The 23121-nt window shown below is 42.9% G+C and overlaps 2 protein-coding genes across 2 annotated transcripts in view; both read left to right on the forward strand.

The window, feature by feature from the left end:
• gnsb (glucosamine (N-acetyl)-6-sulfatase (Sanfilippo disease IIID), b) overlaps positions 1-20042 on the forward strand; it is a 62994-nt gene extending 42952 nt beyond the window's left edge. The window contains exons 8-14 of the mRNA XM_080217150.1: positions 943-1061; positions 3597-3700; positions 5184-5282; positions 10559-10669; positions 17034-17141; positions 17380-17540; positions 18937-20042. Of these exons, the coding sequence (XP_080073276.1) occupies positions 943-1061; positions 3597-3700; positions 5184-5282; positions 10559-10669; positions 17034-17141; positions 17380-17540; positions 18937-18949 (715 nt within the window). The 3' untranslated portion in view covers positions 18950-20042. The remainder of the gene's footprint in view (positions 1-942; positions 1062-3596; positions 3701-5183; positions 5283-10558; positions 10670-17033; positions 17142-17379; positions 17541-18936) is intronic.
• A 298-nt stretch (positions 20043-20340) lies between these two features.
• LOC145361418 (B-cell linker protein-like) overlaps positions 20341-23121 on the forward strand; it is a 51924-nt gene continuing 49143 nt past the window's right edge. The window contains exon 1 of the mRNA XM_080217151.1: positions 20341-22903. Within this exon, the coding sequence (XP_080073277.1) occupies positions 22901-22903 (3 nt within the window). The 5' untranslated portion in view covers positions 20341-22900. The remainder of the gene's footprint in view (positions 22904-23121) is intronic.

Below are 23121 nucleotides of genomic sequence, written 5' to 3' on the forward strand. Positions count from 1 at the left end.
TCACGTCCACAATCACCATCTGGAGTGCCAGGAGATCTGACGCTTTCAGTTATATCGACAGAAAAGACTCCTTGATTGGGCAGGCAGTAATGACCTCATTCGGGAGTTCACATTCCAAGAGGTCAACCTCAATGGCCTAGCTGCTTTCCCTAATTAGTTAGTGGGAAAAGTCCCATGAAGTAACAGCATTGTGAAGGGTGCTTGTGTCTGCAACACTGCGCAGAATCCTAGGGTGTGCCACAACAAGGAACCAGGATTCCACAGTCTGCGAACATTGACAACAGTTGATGGTGGATGTTGCAACATGATGGAGTCCTTGGGGCAACTGAGTGATGTGAAAGAGTGCAGTCTCAGTCTGTTTATCCTCTCGATCATCCTGTCCCCCTCTCAAAGAGTACAAATTTGTTTTCAATATTGCTCATTTAATTGGGTTCCAGGAAGCCAGTGTCCACAAATCCACTCATCCGTTTATATTAAATATAATCTCAATTGTTCAGCTGATTGAAACCCAGGTCTGTGATTCTCTGTGATGAAGATACAAGCATGAAAAAATGCCGCGACAGGATTCAAAATAAGTATCAGGGTGAACTTAGCACTAAGTTTTCACAAATCATCTTGCCTTTCTTACTAAACTAGGTCACATCTGTGCAATAACCATCTATAACTGAGCCACGCCATAATATAAACAGTGGAAAGAATTTGCAAATTAAGACAAATATAACTGACTCTAGTCCAAACCTGCCATGGAGACATGTCACTAAAATAAATCCCTGATGAGTTGGAAGCCAAACTGTCAATGAAATTTTTAAGGCTTCTTGGGGTGAATCTCTGCAGAATTTCTGGAGAAACCCTTGTTTCAGGTTTTCTCACCCAGAAATCTTCATTGGCCAATGGGTCAGTGGTCTGTCCATAAACTACTGTATTCCTTCCTGTTTCCTGCAGGTGGCAGACTTTGCTTTCAGTGGATGATCTGGTAGAGAAGGTGATTAATAAACTCGAGGAAGTGAAAGAGCTGAACAACACATACATCTTCTATACGTCTGACCATGGCTATCACACAGGTCTGTTCTGAGGAAAGCTTGTCATGATTTTTGCACCATTATGTAAACAGTTTGATTTTATTTTTGCAGGAATCTAAAGCTTTAATATGATTCCACCAAGTCTTGCCTTATCTACTTTTCACTGATTTTACAACAGTGAAAAACTCCTTTTAGATATAGAATGTGACTCAGGTCTTTCACATGATGTAATACATATTATACAGATTTACGCTGTGCAAATGTTGCTGAAGTCTTCAAATCTATTACATTTACTCAATCTGCTCCTGGGACGCCCGATTAAGATTTGGGCCTGAATTCTTCAGGCTTGTCAAACATGACAGATCACTGGGGTGGAAACAGCCACGGTATCCACTTTCAACTCAGAGCACCAAGAGAATATTATTTCATGCTGTGCTGATGGCGAGGGCAGGAGCTTGGCAAGCATTGGGTTAACTGATGACCCATGAGGGGAATTGAAGGGGTTGGGAGGAAGGGGCTTGACGCTGAGCAACAAATACAAGAAAATTGGACCTTACGATAACCTCAGCACCAGGTGGGCATAACAGGCAAGCTGCCAGTAGTGGTGCACACTCAGCCCTACAATTTGCAGATGGACGCAGACACTGGCTGCATCTCCCTTTGACCCCTCACTTCCTCCTCCAAGGAGAAACCCCATTGAGTGAAGAATACCCATTTGCTCAAGTGCGGATGGGGTGGACCTGTGACCGGTCAGTGGCAATAGGTTGAAATGATTAAAAAAAAACTAACAGAACTAAATGGTCCTAAGAACAAGATAAACTGCCAAAACTCTCAAGAAAGCACAGGATACTATCAGAAATTTCTACAGTAACTCTGCCCAAATTTTCTCTAATTTTAACTAACTCCCCCTGCTTGGGCTGTAACTTTTGTGAATCCTACCCTTTCATGACAAATGCATTAAAACAAATTTTGTGCCTGCCCATATTGTCCATGCACCAACCTAAAAATTGCATGGACGATGTAAAATTTCAGTGCATTGCCCCTTAATGAGCCAAAGATGGTTAACTGTCAGTGGACACGCAACCAATTTCCACTTGTGCCCAATGATAGAATTATCATGTGACTGCACACTGATGTAGGACGTACGCCTGACAGCTTCTTGTTGGGTTGGTCAGAACTGGACTGCAAACTGTAAAATTCTGACCATAGTTACAAGTTAAAAGAAGAATAGCAAATATTCCTTTAAAATATGGACTAAGTGCGAGCACAGTCCATGGGGAGTTTCATCCACCAGTGCAAAAGGTTATTATTCAGTGTTGTTGTGGACTGATTGCCCTTCCTTAGCCTTTTAACTGCTTTTTTGAGTGCTTCAGTGATTGGAACATAGCAACATAAGTAAACCATCCAGCCCCTTCAGCTTGTTCTGTCATTTAATGATACCATGACTGATGTGAAACTCCATGCACCTTTGCCTTTTCCCTACGCTGCTTAATATCTTTTTGGTTCACCAAAATCTGTCACTCTTTGATTCAATATGAACAGTTGTTCCAGCATCAACTGTTGTTCAGGAGAGAGTTTCAAACTTTTGTTCTAGAAAGCCTAATTTTTAACAATGTTCCCTATTCTCAGACCAATAGGAATAGTTGGTCACTACCTACTGCATTGAATATCTTGTATCAAATCAACCTTTCATCTTCTAAATACCAGAAAATACAACACCAGTAATCAATCCGAATTGAACCCTTGGAGTCCAAATATCATTCTGTATTCCCTTTGAGAACCGTGTGATGCCCAGAGCTGCTCACAGTACACTTAGCTGCAGTATAATCAGAATAATGTGTACCTGCAGGATGATTTTAAATCCGTGTGTTTTATTCTTTTAGATGTAAAGGTCAACATTCCACATAGCCTTTAAAAATACTTTCTGTATTCATTTGAAATTTTAATCTATATAGTTGGGCTCTTTTGACTCTGGACCAAAAGCTTTTCACCATTTTAAAAACACGCTGTTTTCTTTTAAATTCTGGGTTCAAAATGAATGCCCTCATTTGTCACAATTTTGTCCATTCATTGAATCTCGTCAATATCTCTGTAATTTTATGTTTCCATTTAATCTATTTACAATGCCATCTTTTTATTGTCATTTGTAATTTTGGGTATGTGGCTCTCCATCTCATTCGTCCAAGTCTATTAATAAGCAGAAAAATCATAGAATCCCTACAGTGCAGAAGGAGGCCATTGGGCCTGCACCGACAACAATCCCACCCAGGTCCTATCCAAGTTTTCACCCTACTAATCACCCTGACACTAAAGGGCAATTTAGCATGGCTAATCAACCTAACCCACACATATTCGGATTGTGGGAGGAAACCGGAACACCTGGAGGAAACCTATGCAGACACTCGGAGAATGTACAAACTCCACACAGTCACCCAAGGACGGAATGGAACCTGGGTTCCCAGTGCTGACAGACAAGTAGTGCTAATCACTACACCACCGTGCCTAGTGAGGCGACAAAACCGATCCACGTTGGCATATCCAACAGCTGCTATTGATCATAACTTCATCTGTTTGCAGGGCAGTTCTCGCTCCCCATTGACAAGCGGCAGCTTTATGAGTTTGATATTCGAATACCATTGCTGGTCCGCGGACCAGGCATCAAAGCCAAACAGATCATTAAGGTATGTGCTCACTCCCAGCGATGAAATTGACATATGAACTGAAGCAGCATATATGATTTATCTGCAAACCCAGACAATGGCAATCATTGGAACTGGATGCCAACAGGAAATATGCTTTTAATAAAGACAGTTTGTATTATATAGCATGACTTGGGCTATCCCAGCCAATAAAATAGTTTTGAAATGCAGGCAGTTTTAGAATTTATTTGTAACTTGTGCAAGATCACATAATGGAAATTAAATATGCGACCAGATAATAAAGGCTGAAATCTTTGAGCGAAGTAGCATGAGACAGGAAGTTTTTCAATTTGATATGGCTGCCTCAGTAGGAAGTCCTGCAAAGATGGACTTTTTGCCCTCGGGGATCTGTGAGAGGAGTCAGGCTATATGGGCAACTGGGTGCCAAGGTGGGCTGTTTTAAAAGGCCTGCCTGAGTGCTTTGGAACTTCATCCCAGTTATAATAACACTAAGGCCTTCTCGCCTTCGTCCCACCACCACGCATCCCGTTTCCACCCCCCCGCCCCACCAACATTCACATACACATTGCTCATGCCCCATCCAGACTTTCATTCAAACTGTCCACCCACACCTTCACCTTGGCCCGAGCTTTTTGAGAACTTTGGGTGTCCAGGTTCTCAGGAAACCTTATTATGTTTTCTTTACTGAGGGTCCAGACATCAATTATCCATGCTAAATCAGCTGTGCCCCAGGGAAAACATTGCTTGATTTGCAGCTCCAGCTGGCTGATTTCATCTTTCAATTTTAGACTGTTAATTTGCACAAAACAAAGTGGTTTCAAACTTTTGCAATTTCTCCTATTAATACTTTAAAGGATCGAGATGATTGACACTTTTATTGAATGTAGTAAAACAAGTTTTATGAATGACTTGTTTTAAATCTTTCTGAACATATCTAGGTGTCACTATAGGGCACATCAATTCTGTGTATAGTGGGTGAATGGGTATAACGGAAAGTAATAATTTGGCATTGGAGACGGCATGAGAGGTGGGTGGGTAGCAGGGCACAGCTTGACATGGGTGACACCTCTTAAGCTTGCATTTCAAAGACTCTCCCCTCCAGACTCTGGCTAACAACACCTGAGGTGCCACGAACCATAGGTCCTTTCAAAGCTGGCTGCATGAAAATTGCACAGGACTAGGACATGCCAATAACCACAATGGAGCCAGCCAGGCAAAGAGTGTAAGGTACAGGCTGAAGCCAGCCGGCCTGCTAAAATGACACGAGTCAAAATCAAAAATCCCAGGAGATGGTTCAGCAATCCTGGAATTGGATTCCAGTCGCTATTTTCTTCCTGACTCCATGAAAGTGCACCTCTACCTTGGCCGACTAAGATTGGAAAGGGGTAAACACATTCTCAGAAACTAAATCATACACACTACAACATGGTTCGAGGCTTTGTATTGTAACTGGGAGGAAATCAGCCATACAACTGAATTCTATCTTCTTTATCTGATTGCGTAGGAACCCATACTGAATATAGACCTGGCCCCTACATTCTTGAATATCGCGGGATATGGTGTATTGCAAAGTATGGACGGCAGCTCTTTCCTTCCCCTGATGGTGAGTACAATCTGCTTTTTCTCTCATTGTCTTTAAAAATGGTATGGTCACACTCTGCTTGTTCCATTTTCGCTATTTCACTGATAGTGAGAAGAAGAAATTCAAGAGCTGCCATAATTCCTCAGAGCATGAATCTGGCTGTGCCGACATGCAACAAGATTTGGACCACATGGAGGCTTCAGTTGAATGGCAAATACCATGAAAAGGTACAATGACTATCTGCGACAAGAGTCAAACCACTGCCATCAGCACCCTCCCCCCACCCCCCTCCCCTCACCATAGTGAAGATCAGTGGCAGTACCATAATTGAATCACCACCATCAATGTCACCCATGATGAGAATCTGAAATGGATTCATGTTCTGGCTACAAGAACAAATCAGAGCTGGGTATTCTGCAGCAAGTTGCTTCAACTGCTCACAAGCCACCAGTCAGGCGTGAGAGGAAATCATTGCCTGGATGAATGAGGGGCAACATGGTCTAAGTCGCTTGAATGGCACCCTCATCCATTACCTCCTTTCATGACCAATGTGGGTGATCTGGACACTTAGAAACTTTAAGTTTTCGACCATTTCCATTGACGCAGACAGGGCATGTCATCTACTCTGCTTCCTGAAGTTGATGACTATTTCCTTTGTTTTGCTGACATCGAAGGAGAGATTATTGTGGCCACACCAGTTCACCAGATTCTCTTTCTTTCCTGTACTCTGTCTCATCATTGTTTGAGATCTGACCCACAACCATGATGTCATCAGCAAACTTGAAAATCGAGTTGGAGGGGAATTTGGCCATACAGTCAAAAGTATATAAGGAGTATAGTAAGGGGCTGAGGACACAGCCTTGTGGGACACTGGTGTTGGGATGATCATGGAGAAGGTGTTGTTGTCTATCCTGGCAGACTGCCGTTCAATTACAAAGTCTAGGATCCAGTCTCAGGGGGAGGAGCCAAGCCCTAGGCCACTGAGGTTGGAGGTGAGTTTTGTAGGAATAATGGTATTGAAGGCTGAGGTGTAATCAATAAATAGGAGTCTGATATAGGTGTCTTTGTTATCAAGGTGTTCCAGGGTTGTGTCAGGGATTTTGCTCTCATGTACAAGTTGCTTCTTCTTGCTGTGATAATTTTATGAGACACCCTATTTACCATCCAGAACATTAGCTAATGATAAAACAACAAGTTTGTTCAATTCACCCTGCTACATTCTTCCTTTAGCTCAGGGGCAGGTAGCTAACTGTCAGGCACCAAGTAAATAATTAAATTCAGAAAAATGTTTTGAGCCATCGTCCAAACTGATGGGTTTGTCCAGGAGTTCCAGGTTGAGTTTGGGGAGGTGGCGTCTGCTGTGGACCTGTTGCGGTGATGGGCGAACTGTACAGGATCCAGGCAATCTGGGAGGCCAGAATTGATTCATGCCATGACCAATCTTTCGAAGCAATTCATAATGATAGATGTCAGAGCCACCAGACGATAGTCATTAAGGCACAGTGCCTGGCTTTTCTTTGGTACAGGGATATGGTTGTTTTCTTGAAGCAGATAGGGACCTCAAATAAAGAAAAGGTGAAGGATGTCTCTGAATACCCCTGCTAGCTGGTCCATGTAGGATCTGAATGCTCCTGTGGCTACCCCATCCGAGCCAGTCGCTTTCCATGAGTTGCCTTTCAAGAAAACTAACCTGTGACGGTGACCTCGGATACCAGTTTGGCTGAGGCTTCCGGGGTGGAAGTGTTCTCTCGCTGACTTCTTGCTCAAAATGGGCATAGAATGCACTGAGCTCATCAGGGAGGGGTGCATTGGTGGCAATGATTCTACTTGCCTTCATCATGTAGCTTGTTATGTCTTGCAGGCCTTGCCATAGACAGTGGAAGTCCACGTGGCTAGCTTGGTCCGGTACTGTCTTTTGGCATCTTTGATGGATCTCTGTTGATCGTAACTGGATTTCCTGTAGAGGTTAGGTGCGCCTGACTTGAACACCTCAGACCTGGACTTCAGCAAGCAGCAGTTATCCATGTTCATCCATGGTTTCCAGTAGAGAAACAGACAAATTTGCTTCTTTGGCACACAGTCTTCGACACATTTACTGTTGAAATCAGTCATTATCGTGGCGTACTTGTTCAGGTTGTTGCTGAGTTTTTAAATACTGACCAGTCCACTGACTTCAAGCAGTCGTAGATCACCCAATTCCTCAGACCAATATTGCATGACTTTCTTTTTGATCAATAAGGGAATTAAGGGTTATGGGGAGCAGGCAGGTAAGTGGAACTGAACCACTATCAGATCAGCCATGATATTATTGAATGGCAGGGCAGGCTCGAAGGGCTAGATGGCCTACTCCTGCTCCTATTTCTTAAGTTCTTTCTCGGATTCTCCCATTTTAGTTTTTGCTTGTAAGCCGGGAGCAAGAGCACAGTCTTGTGGTCTGACTTGCCAAAGTGCAGGTGGACGACAGAGCGGGAGGTGTTCAATGTTTATGTACCAGTGGTCTAGGATGTTTGGGCCCCTGGTGGAAGTGTTGGCAGTATCTTGAGCTTGGCCTGATTGAAGTTCCTGGCCGCTATGAACAAGGCCTCAAGGCAATTTGTGGTGGTATATATTTCATCCAGCGTGGCCTTCACCTCCGCATGGGGTGGGATATAAACTGCTGTCAAGATAACATGGAAGGTAGCAGGGGGGACATTTCAGCGTCAGGTATTCTAGGTCCGGGGAGCAGGAACTCGCCAGTGTTGCAACATCGAGGCACCAAGAGATGTTGATTAGAAGGCATTCGCCATCTCGCATGAGGCCGCTGTACCGTCCATTCAGTAGATTGAGAAGCCCTCTGGTTGTAGAGCACAGTCTGATTAAGCAGGAGTGAGCCACGTCGCCGTGAAACAGAGTACACAGCAGTCTCTGTTCCCGTTGAAAAGCGAGTCTGGATTTAAGCTCTTCCAGCTTGTTTTCCAGAGATTGGACATTTGACAGTAAGTTGGGGAGGGAAGCCTTGGGGCCTCATTGTTTCGCTCTCTCCTGCAGGCCTGCACGTATCAGGTGCTTCCTGGAGTGACTGCTTCTTTTTATGCCTGGGAGACGGTGAGAGTAGTATGCGATATCAAACATATAGGAGTGACCAGTGAGGTTCTTTGCTGAGGTTGGTGTGTCGATGGAGGATTTGTTGCCTTGTTTGTGGTTCCTGTGTCGGTAGATGCGCGGTCGAATGTTCCAGGTTGCTGTCAGGCTGCAGCTTATCTTCAGAGGTTGGAGAACATTCAGACTATGCACTGGCGTGGATGAGTTGGAGGCTGATAAGTGAATGAGATCTCTAAGATCGGGGTCATGGATGAGCCAATGGCCAGGTCCACATGTTGAGGGCCTCTGGATCACTGCTAGGTGACGGTCTTCCTTCGGAGGTCAGAGTTATTATCTATCTGACGGTGGCCACTGACCTCATACAACATCAGTATCCATGTTAAATATCACTTCAATGGAAAATTCTCAGGGACCTCCACAAACTTGATCTCAGTCTCGCCCAAAGTGCCACACAATTCCTGTCAAATACATTTGTTTTCTAAATCAAACTTTCAAAACTAGTGTCAGAGCTGCACCTTCGGCAAGACTATTCAAGATGTACAATTAATAGAAAGGTCGCCGGCTGACCGTTAATGAAGATGACAGCAAGTTGTGCATTTCTACCATGGGTCTTCATGTGATTGGACAGGCTGATTCTTAACCCACAGATCTCTGAGCATATGGAGCAGGACATCCCATGAGGTTGTGGAATGTGGATTTGCTTCCTTTTCTGATGTAACTCTGCTTCTTCAGTAAGATGTGACTCTAGATATGATGAGACAAGTTGCCGTGATTTTGAATGATCGGTATCAAGTTCCTCCCAGTTATCAAGGTCAATACACCACCTTGAAGGAGAACTTCAGAGTGCCTTTGTGATGTTTCTTTGTCTTTGAAGTTTGGATATTTGGAAGTTAAAGAAACAGGACCTGCTGGGGAGTTGCTCAGATGTTTAAAAAGCACTGTGACCAGCCCATTGTAGTTGATTTTGCAGGAATACTTGTGGAGCTTGTTTCAAAAGGAAATTTGCATTTGGTCAGTGGTCCTCCCATTGAATCTGAAGGATAGCGGAGGTATTGCTGATAGAATTTCCCTTGCCGTCTGTGTTGCTGATGCACAGTCCAGTTCTCTCCACAATACAGGAGTGTGGTGGTGATGAAAACTGCTTTGAATGCTACGACTTGCATCGATTTGTTGTCAAACACTCAGTCACTGATGTAATTTGTAGAAGGCAATGCTGATGGAGCTGACCCAGCTTACCATCTTCTCAACACAGAGTGTTGGTTGCCAGAATGGAAAGTGCTCAACATAATCCAGTTTCCTTCAAATAATGGGAGGTGGAATATTTTGCTGACCAGGCGTGAGTCAGAAACTTGCAACTTGGCTATCTGCTGATGATGCTGACGATCTATGAATTGTACATATTTCTACTTGAAGAATAATCTTGCCTTTGATGCAGCTGTAACACTGGCTTTGGAAGTTTGAAATAGAGAATTGTGTGGCACTTTGGGAGAGAATGAGATCAGATTCATGCTAGCTGCATTAATAGTCACACACCCAACCCTAAAAGCAACAATCACCTTTTTAAAAATCATAACGAGATGGTGGTGGTTTCTGTTTATTTCCTTGGTGAAAAGTGTGAAGGATTCTCAAGCTAACGCTGACGAGCTGCAACATGAATGCTTCTTTTGGCCATAACCATATTTATGTAATTAGTCCCATATCATGGGGATTTTATGGGATCTCACAGCCTGGAGGATGGCAGGGATGAGGCGAACAGTTACCTACTAATCAGGTAGCCCTACTGAATGCCATTCCAGAACTTTGCACTGGAACTCCGGTTTCTGCTCACCATAACAGTTTGGAGCAGATTTTGAACCCTCACACTTTGAGGACAGGAATTGTACCAATAAGCAGAAAGTTCACACCTTTTTAAATGAATGACTCGCTGCCCTGCCAGATCGTTACATTTTGCTGTGCAAAGACTTTGTACAGAAAATAATGACGTAGTCTCTGTGAGCAACAGTTCAACTGTTCATGACACACCTTTCAAAATCACACTTCAATCTCTAGCTGCTTGATTAGGGATGCAAATGATTAGAACATACTTTGTTAACAATAAAGAACCTAAAAATTATCTGTGAACTTCACTTTGCACTGTTCTAAGTCAAAGCTCACTCTGATGGGACAGTTGTTTTAGCCCATTTTTGTCATAACAATGTTCCTTTCATTTATTTCAGGATTCTCCACAGAATAAAACCCATTGGCGTCATGATTTCCTGGTAGAGTATACTGGCGAAGGTGATGACAAGACAGATCCTGTATGTCCCAATGTCGGACCAGGTGTGACTGTAAGTGTTCTACGAAAATGGCTTGTATTTATATAGGTCTTTAACATACAAAATGTCCTATGGTGCTTCAGAGACAGAATCTGATTTTAAAAAAACATTGTATTCCTCATTTGGAGAGCCCTGCGGTTGCTCTTATCGTGGAAAGATTCTCAATAGTGAAGGTTTTGCTTTCAAAGGCTTTCATCGAATCAGCATTGTGAGACTTTATTCACTGTTCACAGACCGGAATGTTTATGCAGGTGAACTAATGTTGACTAAAGCATCAGTGTTGACACTCCTAATGGCATAGTGGATCAAGGTTCCGTTTTGGATGAAACCAAACAGGGCATAAAAATCGAGGTTTGCTCCCTTTTATTTGTTCAAAAATAATCCGGTTTGGATGATGGCTCAAAACATTTTTCTGAATTTAATTATTTACCTGGTGCCTGACAGTTAGCCACCTGCCCCTGAGCTAAAGGAAGAATGTAGCAGGATTGAAGAAACTTGTTGTTTTATCATTAATAAATCGTGTTTTCGAGGGTAAATGGGGTGCCTCATAAAATTATCACAGCAAGAAGAAGCAACTTGCACATGAGAGGGAGGAAGTAGATAACATCAATAGTTCCAGTTTAGTCTGTGGTTCGAAATTTGTTTCATTTTGCAAGTTTGTATAATAGCACTAACATTGATTGAACAAGTGTACTTGTGAAGCTGAATTTGAAAGTCTTTGGGGGTTATCTTCATGTGGAGTGAGCCAGTAAGATCGTCAGAGAGCCGAAAAGTCAGGTTTGTGCCTGATTTCATGCCTCTTGCGATCTTCGCGGCACCAGATATCCGACAAGACCATTGAGGCCCCCCTAAGAATTCAGAGGCAAGGAAGTAGTGCCCCTTGGATAGTGCCAGCTTAGCACATTGGAAGTGACCACCAGGCATTGGGTAGTGCTGGGGGTGGGGCCTAGTGGGAGGGTGTGGGGTCTGAAAGGAGGCCTTCTGGGAGGGAGATGGGGCCTGAAGGGAGGAACCAAAGGTGGAAGTGGGCAGGGGGAAGCTGCTCACTCTGCTACTGAGATCGGCTGGTCTGTGCCCTGGGGCGTGGGGAGGGGGGCGCAGTTGGTCGCAGAGGCCAGTGGTAGCTGGCGAAGGTGACTGACAGATCTGCGCATGCGCAATAGAAATACAGAAAATAGGTGCAGGAGTAGGCCCTTTGAGCCTGCACCACCATTCAGTTTCATCATTGCTGAGCATGCATTTTCAGTATTGCACTTCAATTTCTCTCTATACCCCTAGATCCCTACATCCGCAATAGCCGTGTCCAGTTCCCCCTTGAACATATCTAACAAACTGGCCCCAACACTTCTGTGGTAGAAAATTCCACAGGTTCACAACTGAGTGAAGAAATTCTTCCTCATCTCAGTCCTGAATGGCTTACCCCTTATTCTCTAGTTCTGGACTTAGCCAACATTGCGTACATTCTTCCTCCATCTAGCCTGTCCAGTCCCATCAGGATTTTATGTTTCTATGAGATCCCCTTCCATTCATTTAAATTCCAACGAGTACAAGCTCAGTTGACCCAGTCTTTCTTCATAACTCAATCCTGCTATTCCAGGAATTAGTCTGGTAAACTGTCACTGGACTCCCTGCATAGCAAGAATGTCTTTCCTCAGGAGACCAAAACTGCACACAATGCTGAAGGTTTGGCTTCACCAAGGCCCTGTAGGACTGCAGCAAGATATTCCTACTCCTATACTCAAATCATCTTGTAACAAAAGGAAGCATGCCATTAGCTTTCCTCACCACCTGCTGTGCCTGCATGCCAACCTTCAGCGACTGTTCTACCATGGTACTGTTGCAAAGTTGAGATTGTGAAGTTGGAATGTGATGTTAATAAAGATGTAAAAAATGCTGGAGGGAAAAGAACATTGCAAGGTCCCTTTAAAAGCTGGTTTTGTTTCAGTGCTTGGAGATTTAAATGCAAAATCCAAAATCCAAGATGAAACACTGGTATCAAAACATCAAGCAGTAATCTTGCTAAAGATGATCTCTTGTTGTTTGAGTTTTGTCCAGTCAATTTAAAGTAGGCACTCAGCTCCCAAGAACCTTGAATTTGATAATGCTGAAAAGATCAGACCAGTCCTGTTGTGGGAAATAGGATAATAGATGGCATCTATCCTAGACTGCTCAGGAAGACAAGATATGAAATTGCTGGGCCTCTGACAGAAATCTTTGTCTCTTCACTGGACACATGTGAGGTCCCTGAGGATTGGAGGATAGCGAATGTGGTACCGTTATTTTGAAAAGGTAGCAGCGATAACCCGGGTAACTATAGGCTGGTGAGCTTGACATCCATGGTAGGGAAGTTGTTGGAGATGATTCTTAGAGATAGGATGTATGCGCATTTAGAACGGAACAATCTCATTAGTGACAGACAGCATGGTTTTGTAAGAGGGAGGTCGTGCCTTACAAATTTGGTGGAGTTTTTTGAGGAGGTGACAAAAACGGCTGACGGAGGAAGGGCCATGGATGTTGTCCATATGGATTTCAGTCAGGAGTTTGACAAAGTCCCTCATGGCAGGTTGGTTAAGAAGGTTAAGGCTCACGGGATACAAGGAGAAGTGGCTAGATGGGTAGAGAACTGGCTTGGCCACAGGAGACAGAGGGTAGCAGTCGAAGGGTCTTTCTCCGGCTGGAGGTCTGTGACCAGTGGTGTTCCGCAGGGCTCTGTACTGGGACCTCTGCTATTTGTGAGATACATTACTGATCTGGAAGGTGTAACTGGTGTTATCAGCAAGTTTGCGGATGACACGAAGCTGACTGGACTTGCGGACAGCTATGAACATTGTCAGACAATACAGCAGAATATAGGTAGGCTGGAAAATTGAGCGGAGAAATGGCAGATGGAATTTAATCCAAATAAATTTGAGGTGATGCATTTTGGAAGAACTAATGTAGGGGGAGTTATACAATAATAGCAGGGCCATCAAGAGTATAGAAACACAGAGGGACTTAAGTGTGCAAGTCCACAAATGCTTGGAGGTGGCAGCACAGGTGGAGAAGGTGGTGAAGAAGGTATATGGTATGCTTGCCTTTATAGGACAGGGTATAGAGTATAAAAGCTGGAGTCTGATGTTGCAGCTGTTTAGAACGCTGGTGCGGCCACATTTGGAGTACTGCGTCCAGTTCTGGTCACCGCACGACCAGAAGGACATGGAGGCTTTGGGGAGAGTGCAGAGAAGGTTTACCAGGATGTTGCCTGGTATGGAGGGTCTTAGCTATGAGGAGAGATTGGGTAGACTGGGGTTGTTCTCCCTGGAAAGATGGAGAATGAGGGGAGACCTAATAGAGGTGTACAAAATTATGAAGGGTATATAGGGTGACGAGTGGGAAGTTTTTTCCCAGGTCGGAGGTGACGATCACAAGGGGCCACGGGCTTAAGGTGAGAGGGGTGAGGTATAACTCAGATATCAGAGGGACGTTTTTTACGCAGAGGGTGGTGGGGGCCTGGAATGCACTGCCAAGAAGGGTGGTGGAGGCAGACACGCTTGCATAGTTTAAGACTTACCTGGATAGTCACATGAGCAGACTGGGAATGGAGGGATACAAACGAATGGTCTAGTTGGACCAATGAGCAGCACAGGCTTGGAGGGCCGAAGAGCCTGTTTCCTGTGCTGTACTGTTCTTTGTTTGTTCTTGAAAATTGACAGGTCATCACAGGTATAAAAGAGAGTGCAAGAGGGAAAACAGGAGATAAGAACTGTGCCTCTCCAGTCTCGAGGGAGAGAGCTGCTCTCCACCCTGCCCAACATCCAAGGGGACATAGCTTTAAATTGAGGAGTGATAAATATAGAACAGATGTCAGATGTAGGTTCTTTACTCAGAGGGTAGTAAGGGCGTGGAATGCCCTGCCTGCAGCAGTAGTGGACTTTAAGGGCATTCAAATGGTCATTGGATAGACATATGGATAATATTGGAATAGTTTAGATTCGAGGGTCATTAGATTGGTTCCACTGGTCGGCGCAACATCGAGGGCTGAAGGGCCTGTAACGTGCTGTAATGTTCTATGTTCTGCCAGCTTTATATATCTCTTAGGAGAATGTACCGTCAAACCAGAGAAAGGTACCAAATCAAAAAGAACTTACAGAGAAATCAACTGAGAAACTCCAGAAAGTTCCAAAAGACACACAACCTGGTTGTATTTTTTTTTGAGTGACTAAATGCTCTTATGATCTTATTTTGGTTAATGATTGGATATTGTACTCAGTTGAATAGCATTCCAGTCAAAACTTATTTTATTCAGTATGCTACTTGTGAAGTTAAAGTTCCCCGTTGGTTTAATAAATAGTGTTCATCTTAAAGTGAGTGTCAGGTATTTATGTCAGTTAACCACTGAACATTACTAAATGTAATGTTTCACACCCTCCACATCCTTTTAACAGATTACAAGGCGAGGTAATCCTCTTTGGGGTATTCAACACAACTTCTCAAAAGGGATGTCAACCTCTGTGTTGTAACATCAGCCACGTAATGTTGCACTTCTCCTCCTTTTCCTAAATTGCCATCATTCAGATAATCTTCCTTCCTGTTTTTGCCATCAAAGTGGATAACCTCACATTTATCCACATTATATTGTATTTGCCTACTCAGTCAGCCTGTCCATGTCACCCTGCAGTCTCTTAGCATCCTCCTCACAGCACACACTGCCACCCAGCAAATTTGGAGATACTGTTTTCAATTCCTTTGTCCAGATCATTAATGTATATTGTGAACAGCTGGGATCCCAGCACTGAACCTTACAATACCCCACTAATCACTGCCTGCTGCTGTGAAATCCCACTCTTTGTTTCCTGTTTGCGAACCAGTTCTCGATCCACTAAGGTTAGCTTCACTTTTTCTCATTAATGTTACGTGAGACATGTCAAAAGTCTTTTGTAAATCCAGGTACACAGCATCCATTAGTTCACCCTTGTCCACTCCACTGGTCACATCCTCAAAAAATTCGAGAAGATTTGTCAAACATGATTTCCCTTTATTGAATCCATGCCAACTTGGACCAATCCTGTCACTGCTTTCCAAATGCTTAGTTATTACATCCTTAATAACTGACTCCAGAGTTTTCCCCACTACTGATGCCAGGCTAACGGGTTTATAATTCCCTGTGTTCTTTCACCCTCTTTTTTTTCAAGTGAGGTTACATTAGCTACTCTCCAATCCATTGGAACTCTTCCAGAGTCTATAGAGTGCTGGAAAATGATCACCAATGCATCCATTATTTCTAGGGCCACTTCCTTAAGTACTGTGGGATGCAGAGCATTCGGCCCTGGGGACTTATCAGGTTTTAATCCCAGCAATTTCCTGACTATTAAGGATTTTCTTCAGTTCCTCCTTCATGCTAGACCCTCTGTCCTCTAGTATTTCTGAAAGGTTATTTGTGTCCTCCTTAGGGAAGACAGATCCAAAGTATTTGTTCAGCTGATCTGCTGTCTCTTTGTTGTCCACTATGCATTCACCTGATTCCAACAGTAGGGGCCCAGCATTTTTCTTCACCAGTCGTTTTCTCTTCACATATTTGGAGAAGCTTTTGTAGTCAGCTTGTACTCTATTTTCCCCTTCTGAATTAAATTGTTCTCCTCTGCTGAATTTTAAATTTCTCCCAGTCCTCAAGTTTGCTGCTTTTTCGGGCCAATTTATATGCCTCCTCTTTGATGTTAACACTATCCTTGATTTCCTTTGTTATCCACGGTTGAGCCACCTTCCCCGTTTTATTCTTACACCAGACAGGGAGGAACATTTGTTGAAGTTCATCCGGGTGTTCACTAAATGTCTGCCATTGTCTATCCACTATCAACCCCTTAAGTATGCTTTGCCAGTTTCCCCTAGCCAATGCACGTCTCATACCATCAAAGTTAGCTTTCCTTAAGTTCAGGACCTGAGTCTCAGACTTAGCTGTGTCACTCTCCATCTCAGTGAAGAATTCTATCATGTTATGGTTCACTCTTCCCCAAAGGATTTTGTACCACAAGGTTGCTAATTAATCCTCTCTCATTAAACAATACCCAGTCTAGAATGGCCTGCTGTCAAGTTGGTTCCTTGACATATTGGTCAAGAAAACCATTCCAGGAAACCCTCCTCCATTGCATTGCTACCAGTGGTGCCCTCGACTGCAATCTGCCGGGTTTTAAGAAGCTTAGACCCCACCCCTCCCCCAGCTGATGGGAATCGGATCTTGTTTCATTTTTTCCTCAGCGAGGTCGATTCAATTTTTAACACTGAACAAAATGATTCCCTCCCATTTTCATACTCGTTCGGCACTTAGAATTTTTTTGGTAAGGTAGCCCCCTTTGATTTTCAAAGTGTTATATCCTCTTTTTATGGTTTGTCCTTTCCTTAGGAATGTTTTCCTGACTGTGTGTGTGAAGATGCCTTTAACAATACTTACGCCTGTGTGCGGACATTATCGAAAAGCAACTTACAGTATTGTGAATTTGCTGACAGTGAGGTTAGTGCTTTCTCTCTGTCAAATGCTGGTGTGTGACTTTTTGTTGCCAATCTATACAGATGTGCTTTCTGCAAACAATGGGATCCCAGATGAAAAATGTTTTCTTGTTCAACTGTATTTGAAAATAGACTCTTGTTTGATATATGTGCTACTTTCAACAAACTCCAATTTCACAGCATTAACTTGCTCTAAATTATTTACTTTAGTTATTTTATTCCTCTGTTCTTTCTGTTTTCAGTCCTATGTAGAAGTCTATAACTTGACCTCTGACCCACATCAACTGATTAATATTGCCAAAACTGTGAACCCCTCGCTACTTGTGAAGATGAACCAGCGGTTGATAAAACTGGAATCTTGTTCTGGCAATGACTGCCGTCTGATTAAGGTAGAGGAAGATGGGTAAGTGCTAAGATGATGACAAACATGCATTACTGCACTCCAAATTTTGCTCATGCTTTGGTTAAATTTCTCTCTTTTTCTCTTGTCATCTGCTCAAACTCTGTTGGTTGCATGCGGTCTTCTCAATCTAAAGATTGTTAGTTCAAGTCTGAATTGAAACTTGAGCACAAAAATCTGGGATGACACTCCAGTATAGTAATGAGGGAGTGCTGCATTGTTTGAACTAGTATATTTAAGCTAAAAAACTAACCCAAGGCCTGTCTGGCAGCAGGTGAATGTAAAATATCTCTTGGAAGTGTTTCAAAAATCAGCAGGGGAGTTATCCTGTCTGTTGGTCAATATTTATTTTTCAACCAAAATCATTAAAACACATGATCTGCTCATAAGCATATTGCTGTTTGTGGGAGCTTTTGTGTCAAATTGGTTGTCAGTCTCCTAAATAACACAGTGACAATTGGCTGTAAAATGCTTTGTGAGGAACTGTGTTTGCCAAAGCTGCTATGCAAATCTAAGATTTGGTTGTATTTTTCACTTCCTGAAACTTGAAGTGGAAATCATGTTTTGTACTCCCTCCCATGAATGCACAATAACTCCCTAACAGAATTTGGTATCAAAGGCTCCTTTGAGGCCCTTCCCTGTATTTGCAGTATTGTTGTGTGAGCCGATGCAGTGAGTGCTATTTGAATGTCACAACTGAGGCTATGGGGCAGCACGGTGGCACAGTGGTTAGCACGGCTGCCTCATTGCGCCAGGGAATCAGGTTCAATGCCCAGCTTGGGTCATTGTCTGTGTGGAGTTAGCATGTTCTCCCAGTGTCTGTGTGGGTTTCCTTCCACAGTCTGAAAGACATGCTGGTTCGGTGTATTGGTCATGCTTAATTCTCCTTCAGTGTACCCGAACAGGTGCCAGAGTGTGGTGACTCGGGGATTTTCACATTAACATCATTGCAGTGTTAATCTAAGTTTACTTGTGACACTGATACATAGGCTTTAAAAAACTGCTGGCATCCATCCTAATTAACAAAATCGGGGCAAGAAATGGCTCTATCTTTGCCCAACCCTATCTCTGGGAATGGAGATGATTCCTAATGTCTCTCTACTTCGGCTGGAATTAACTGAGTTAATAAAAATGGAAACTGCACTGTATAACTTAATTTCAAACTGAGGAATTAAGAAAATTCAACTGATCTCCCATGAACTTTTTTAGTACATACTATTTGAATATAAACAAACCAGTTTCATTGGCCTGTGGAGAAAACGACAAACTTCAGCCTCTGCAATTGTAACTATATGATAATTTAATCAAACTATACTGGGTTATCAGTCTCTGCTTTTGTGGAGGTGGGGTGGGGGAAGTACATTAAGTCTCCTAACAATGTAACTATGCTCTCTTACAGATTTGATTCCTAGCTGAAGGAATTTATGCAAGAGATCCTCCTTTTTCTGACATTTCATTTGAGCAAACAAAATGAACCTGCCTCCAAAAGGAAAGAAACACTTTGTGAATTATTGTGAATCCAGAGGTTTGACTCCACAAACAAGCCAAGTGTGCAATAACTCAAAGTGGGAAGGACATTCAGATAGTACCCGTTTTAATTGTTGAACATTCCACACAAGAAATTGTGAAATTTTGAAATGCCTTTTTGGGAAAACCCAGCACTTTTTTTTGCATGATTATTTCAACATGGTTTCACATCTTGAATGGTTGGCACATATTTGAAAATCGGTATTTATATATCTGTTAATCGTTTAACCTGGCAAGTGGTGTGCTTATTTTCACTGGTCATTAAGCTCAGGTATTTCCCCACCCTATCCGTGGCTTGGTTATGTCCTTGTTTTTCAAGTTTCTTCTTCTACTGATTTAAGAGCAAATTCCTAGTTTACAGTTGAGCTGGGATTGTTTTTCATCAGAGCAGAACTCTCATAAAAGGACTTGAGTGTGTAAAATCAAGTGATGAACTTTGGTGCTTGGATGACCTCATTTACAAAAATCCTGCGATGACCATTTGGATTTAAAGGTCATGATCGACTGAGTTGCTCAGAAGGATAAACATGCACTGTCATGTGAAATTGCAAATAACTGAGCCATTTCAATGTATTCTAGGTAATGAATGTTAATGATAGAAAGGGCTATTTATATGAACGTTAGCATGTCAAACTCTGTTTTCGTCTTTTGCTTCACCCACTTACATCATCATTATTCTGTGCTTTCGTCAAATTTTTTTTTACATCTGGAACCATTTTGGAGAAATGTTGTATTAGACCTGATAAAGAGAAACTCCTGTCTGAAGTACTGGTTTGAAAATAATATTCCATTTTGCTTGATTCACTAACATAAATCCTTGAAAGAGAATCAGTGTTGCACAGTTAGCTGTTCTCTGGGAACTAGGGTTTTGTAGTATGAATTTAAAAGCTTGTTGGATTTTTCAGCTGTTTTGTACAATAAACTGTTTCTCGGTGTCGGTGAAAGTGATGAGAAATTAAAATGCACCGACGTGACTTCTGACAAAATGATTACTACTGGTGAGAGATGAGTGTTTGTTCACATTTGCTGTGCTGATTTTGTGTCATTAAGTATTCAACCACTTTGCCACAGCTTTGAAAAGTCACAAGAAATAGTTGAAGGCAGGGTCAAGACAATTTCAGATATTAATGCAGCCTGATGCCAGTTGGAAGCCTCACTAGATATATTTCTGGTCTGGATTAAAGCATAACTCATCTTCAAGGGAACACCACAAATAGAGAAAAAATAAAGGATTACTTAAATGGCAGTACTAAGCCAACTATTTTGAATCTTAGGTGTGCATTGTATCTTGTAGGATCCCTTTATTTCACTTCATGGCGAAACATATATCTCAACTGTCTTTGATTCGACCATTAACACACCTGCCCTTCCTGAGAGCATCATTCAATCTTCCATCAACTTTATTATCTCCTTGCCATGCAAGCACATGTAATTCAACACTTATTCATGAATCAAGTCTCACACCATCATCCAGGTCTTCAGAAGCTCCAAAAGTGTGAGATGGTGGAATGCACATACTTCATCCAACTCCCAGTTCAGTTGGTCTGATCATGTTGCGGTTCCCTTGCAAGTGAGCAAACTGAACAGATTTTGGAATTGTACAATACAGAGGAGGCCATTCACCCCACTGAGTAAATGCTGCCTCTCCATGTGCAATCTACAGCCAACCAGTGATCTTTCTGTGAAGCCCTCTGCCCTGAATACTGAGATCAGATAATTGTAGTTTTCAAATTTGCTCTGGCAGTAAGCGCTCGCAACTTGGTTATATGTCCTACCCTGTCTGTGAAAGGGCATAGGAGTAATGTGGTACACAGATAGCCGGTGTCAGATTTTCATCAAGGACCTGAGTATCAGCAGTCAGGAAAATTCCTGCCTCAGTAAGGAGGAGGCAGATGGCTAGGCTGGCAAACAGGAAGGTCCTCCTCCATTAATTGGGACAGCAGTCCAGCTATAATCGTGTCTCTGAAGCTTTCAAGCCCTCACTCCCCCACCTGCATGCCTGCTCATATCTCCCAAACCACATTCCTCTTCCATGCTCCCGTATATCTGTGTTCCGATACTTCCCATGATCCTCAAATTTCCCCTTGCTCCCATTTCTCCCCTACCTCCTCCATTACCACCATGCCCCTTTCATGTCTCCATCATAGAATCCTACAGTGCAGAAGGAGGTCATTTGGCCTATCGAGTCTGCACCGACCACAATCCCACCTTGGCCCTATTCCCATAACCCCATGCATTTACACTAGCCAGTTCCTCTGACACGAAGGCGAAATTTAGCATGGCCAATCCACCTAATCCACACATCCTTGGAAAGTGGGAGGAAACCGGAACACCTGCAGACATGGGGATAATGTGCAAACTCCACACAGACAGTGACCCAAGGCCAGAATTGGAACCCTGTCAGTAAGTGTCGCCGTGCGGGGACCCTGGGAGGCAGCAGTGCTAACGACCGTACTGCCCCTAACCAGCACGTCTTTCAGAATGTGGGAGGAAACCCATGCAGACAGTGATCTGAGCCAGGAATCGAATCTGGGTCCCTTGAGCTGTGAAGCAGCAGCACTAACCACTGTGTTACCGTGCCGACCCATACCCACAGTCCAAATATTAATGTACAAAGAACCAAAAAGCAAGTCTGGGAAGTCATTGAAATGATCCTGAAATTGACAACATAAGCACAGGTGAAAACACCACCATCAATCAATCAACTCAAACTATCAACATCAGAAGTTTTGCTCCACAATGCTTAATCTTGTGTAAATAAACACATCACAGAAAAATGACTTACTACAAGGCATTCAAGACGCTAATCAAACATAGCTCTTCACTGCAAGCTGTATAAACCTTGCCTGCTAAGTTAAGTGGATGCATCATTCTTTGGGCACAACCAAGCGTTCACAACAGGGCCATCTGGCAACTCTATCAACAGGAGCAGTAAGAATCGAATATTCTCACTGACCCCTACATCACCTCCCGGTCCCCAATGCTTCAAATTTAAAATTCTTACCCTTCTGTTAAAGTCTCTCCCTAACTTCGTAACCTCCTCTTGCCCCAAAACCATTTGAGATCCCGGTGTTCATCCAACTCATCTCTTGTGCATCCCAACTTCCTCAGTTGCTCCATTGCTGGCCGTACCTTCAACTGTCTAAACCCTAAGCTACAGATTTTCTTCCTTAAAACAATTCTTGCCTCCTTTCAAATCCTCTTTAAAGCCAACATCTTTGGCCAAGCTCTGAGTCACCTTCTAAAAATATCCTTATTTGGCTCTGAGTTAGTTTTTGTGCACTTACAGTCCTGTGGAACATAGTGAGAAGTTTCTCTTTCTTAGCGGTGCTATGTAAATGCATGCTATCCCATTCCATTTCATATTATGTTCATCTGCAATATATTTGAGTTCTGAGCACAGTTCTCAAACCAGAAGCATCAAATTCCAGTTTTCCACTGCTGCTGCCAGACTTTCTGACAATTTACAGTTTAAAAGAAATCTTCAATGCCAATTTCCAGCATCTGGAATTCTGCTTTTTGTTCATAGTTCAACTGTTCTGCTCCAAATTACATTGTGGCAAAAATATCGGCAATTAGATCAGGGATTGAGCAACTTCCCTGGTGCTCACTTATTAAATGGAAGCTATGCAAAATACAGACCTGTGGTCAGAAACTGGTTTCTCTGATCAAACAATGGTTCATTTTTACAAGCTTTTGCATTTAAAATTACGAACACGTGACCAAGAGCTGAGGTAAGAAGCTATCAACACTGTCTTTGTGGAACTGGCACCAGAGTTTGCTGTCACAGAGGAATTTTGAAAGGACAAGCGCCTGTTGAATGTTTCATTTTGAAAATGGTAAAATTTTACATTACTCTTTGACTTTCAGTTTAGCAAAGTGGCAACCTAAGATTAGTGGAAGCTCTATGTGTATAATCTATTGACACTGCTGTGATGGAAATGAAAGGCGAGGTATAGAATGGCATAAGAAGTGACTGAAGGACTAAACATTAGTAAGATTCTTGGTCCTCTTCACAAACACCATTCTCTTCTCTCTGGTTCCATCCCTCTCCCTG

This window comes from Carcharhinus amblyrhynchos, chromosome 34 (genome assembly GCF_965287045.1).
Source record: "Carcharhinus amblyrhynchos chromosome 34, sCarAmb.v2.hapA, whole genome shotgun sequence".
Taxonomy (NCBI): Eukaryota; Metazoa; Chordata; class Chondrichthyes; order Carcharhiniformes; family Carcharhinidae; genus Carcharhinus; species Carcharhinus amblyrhynchos.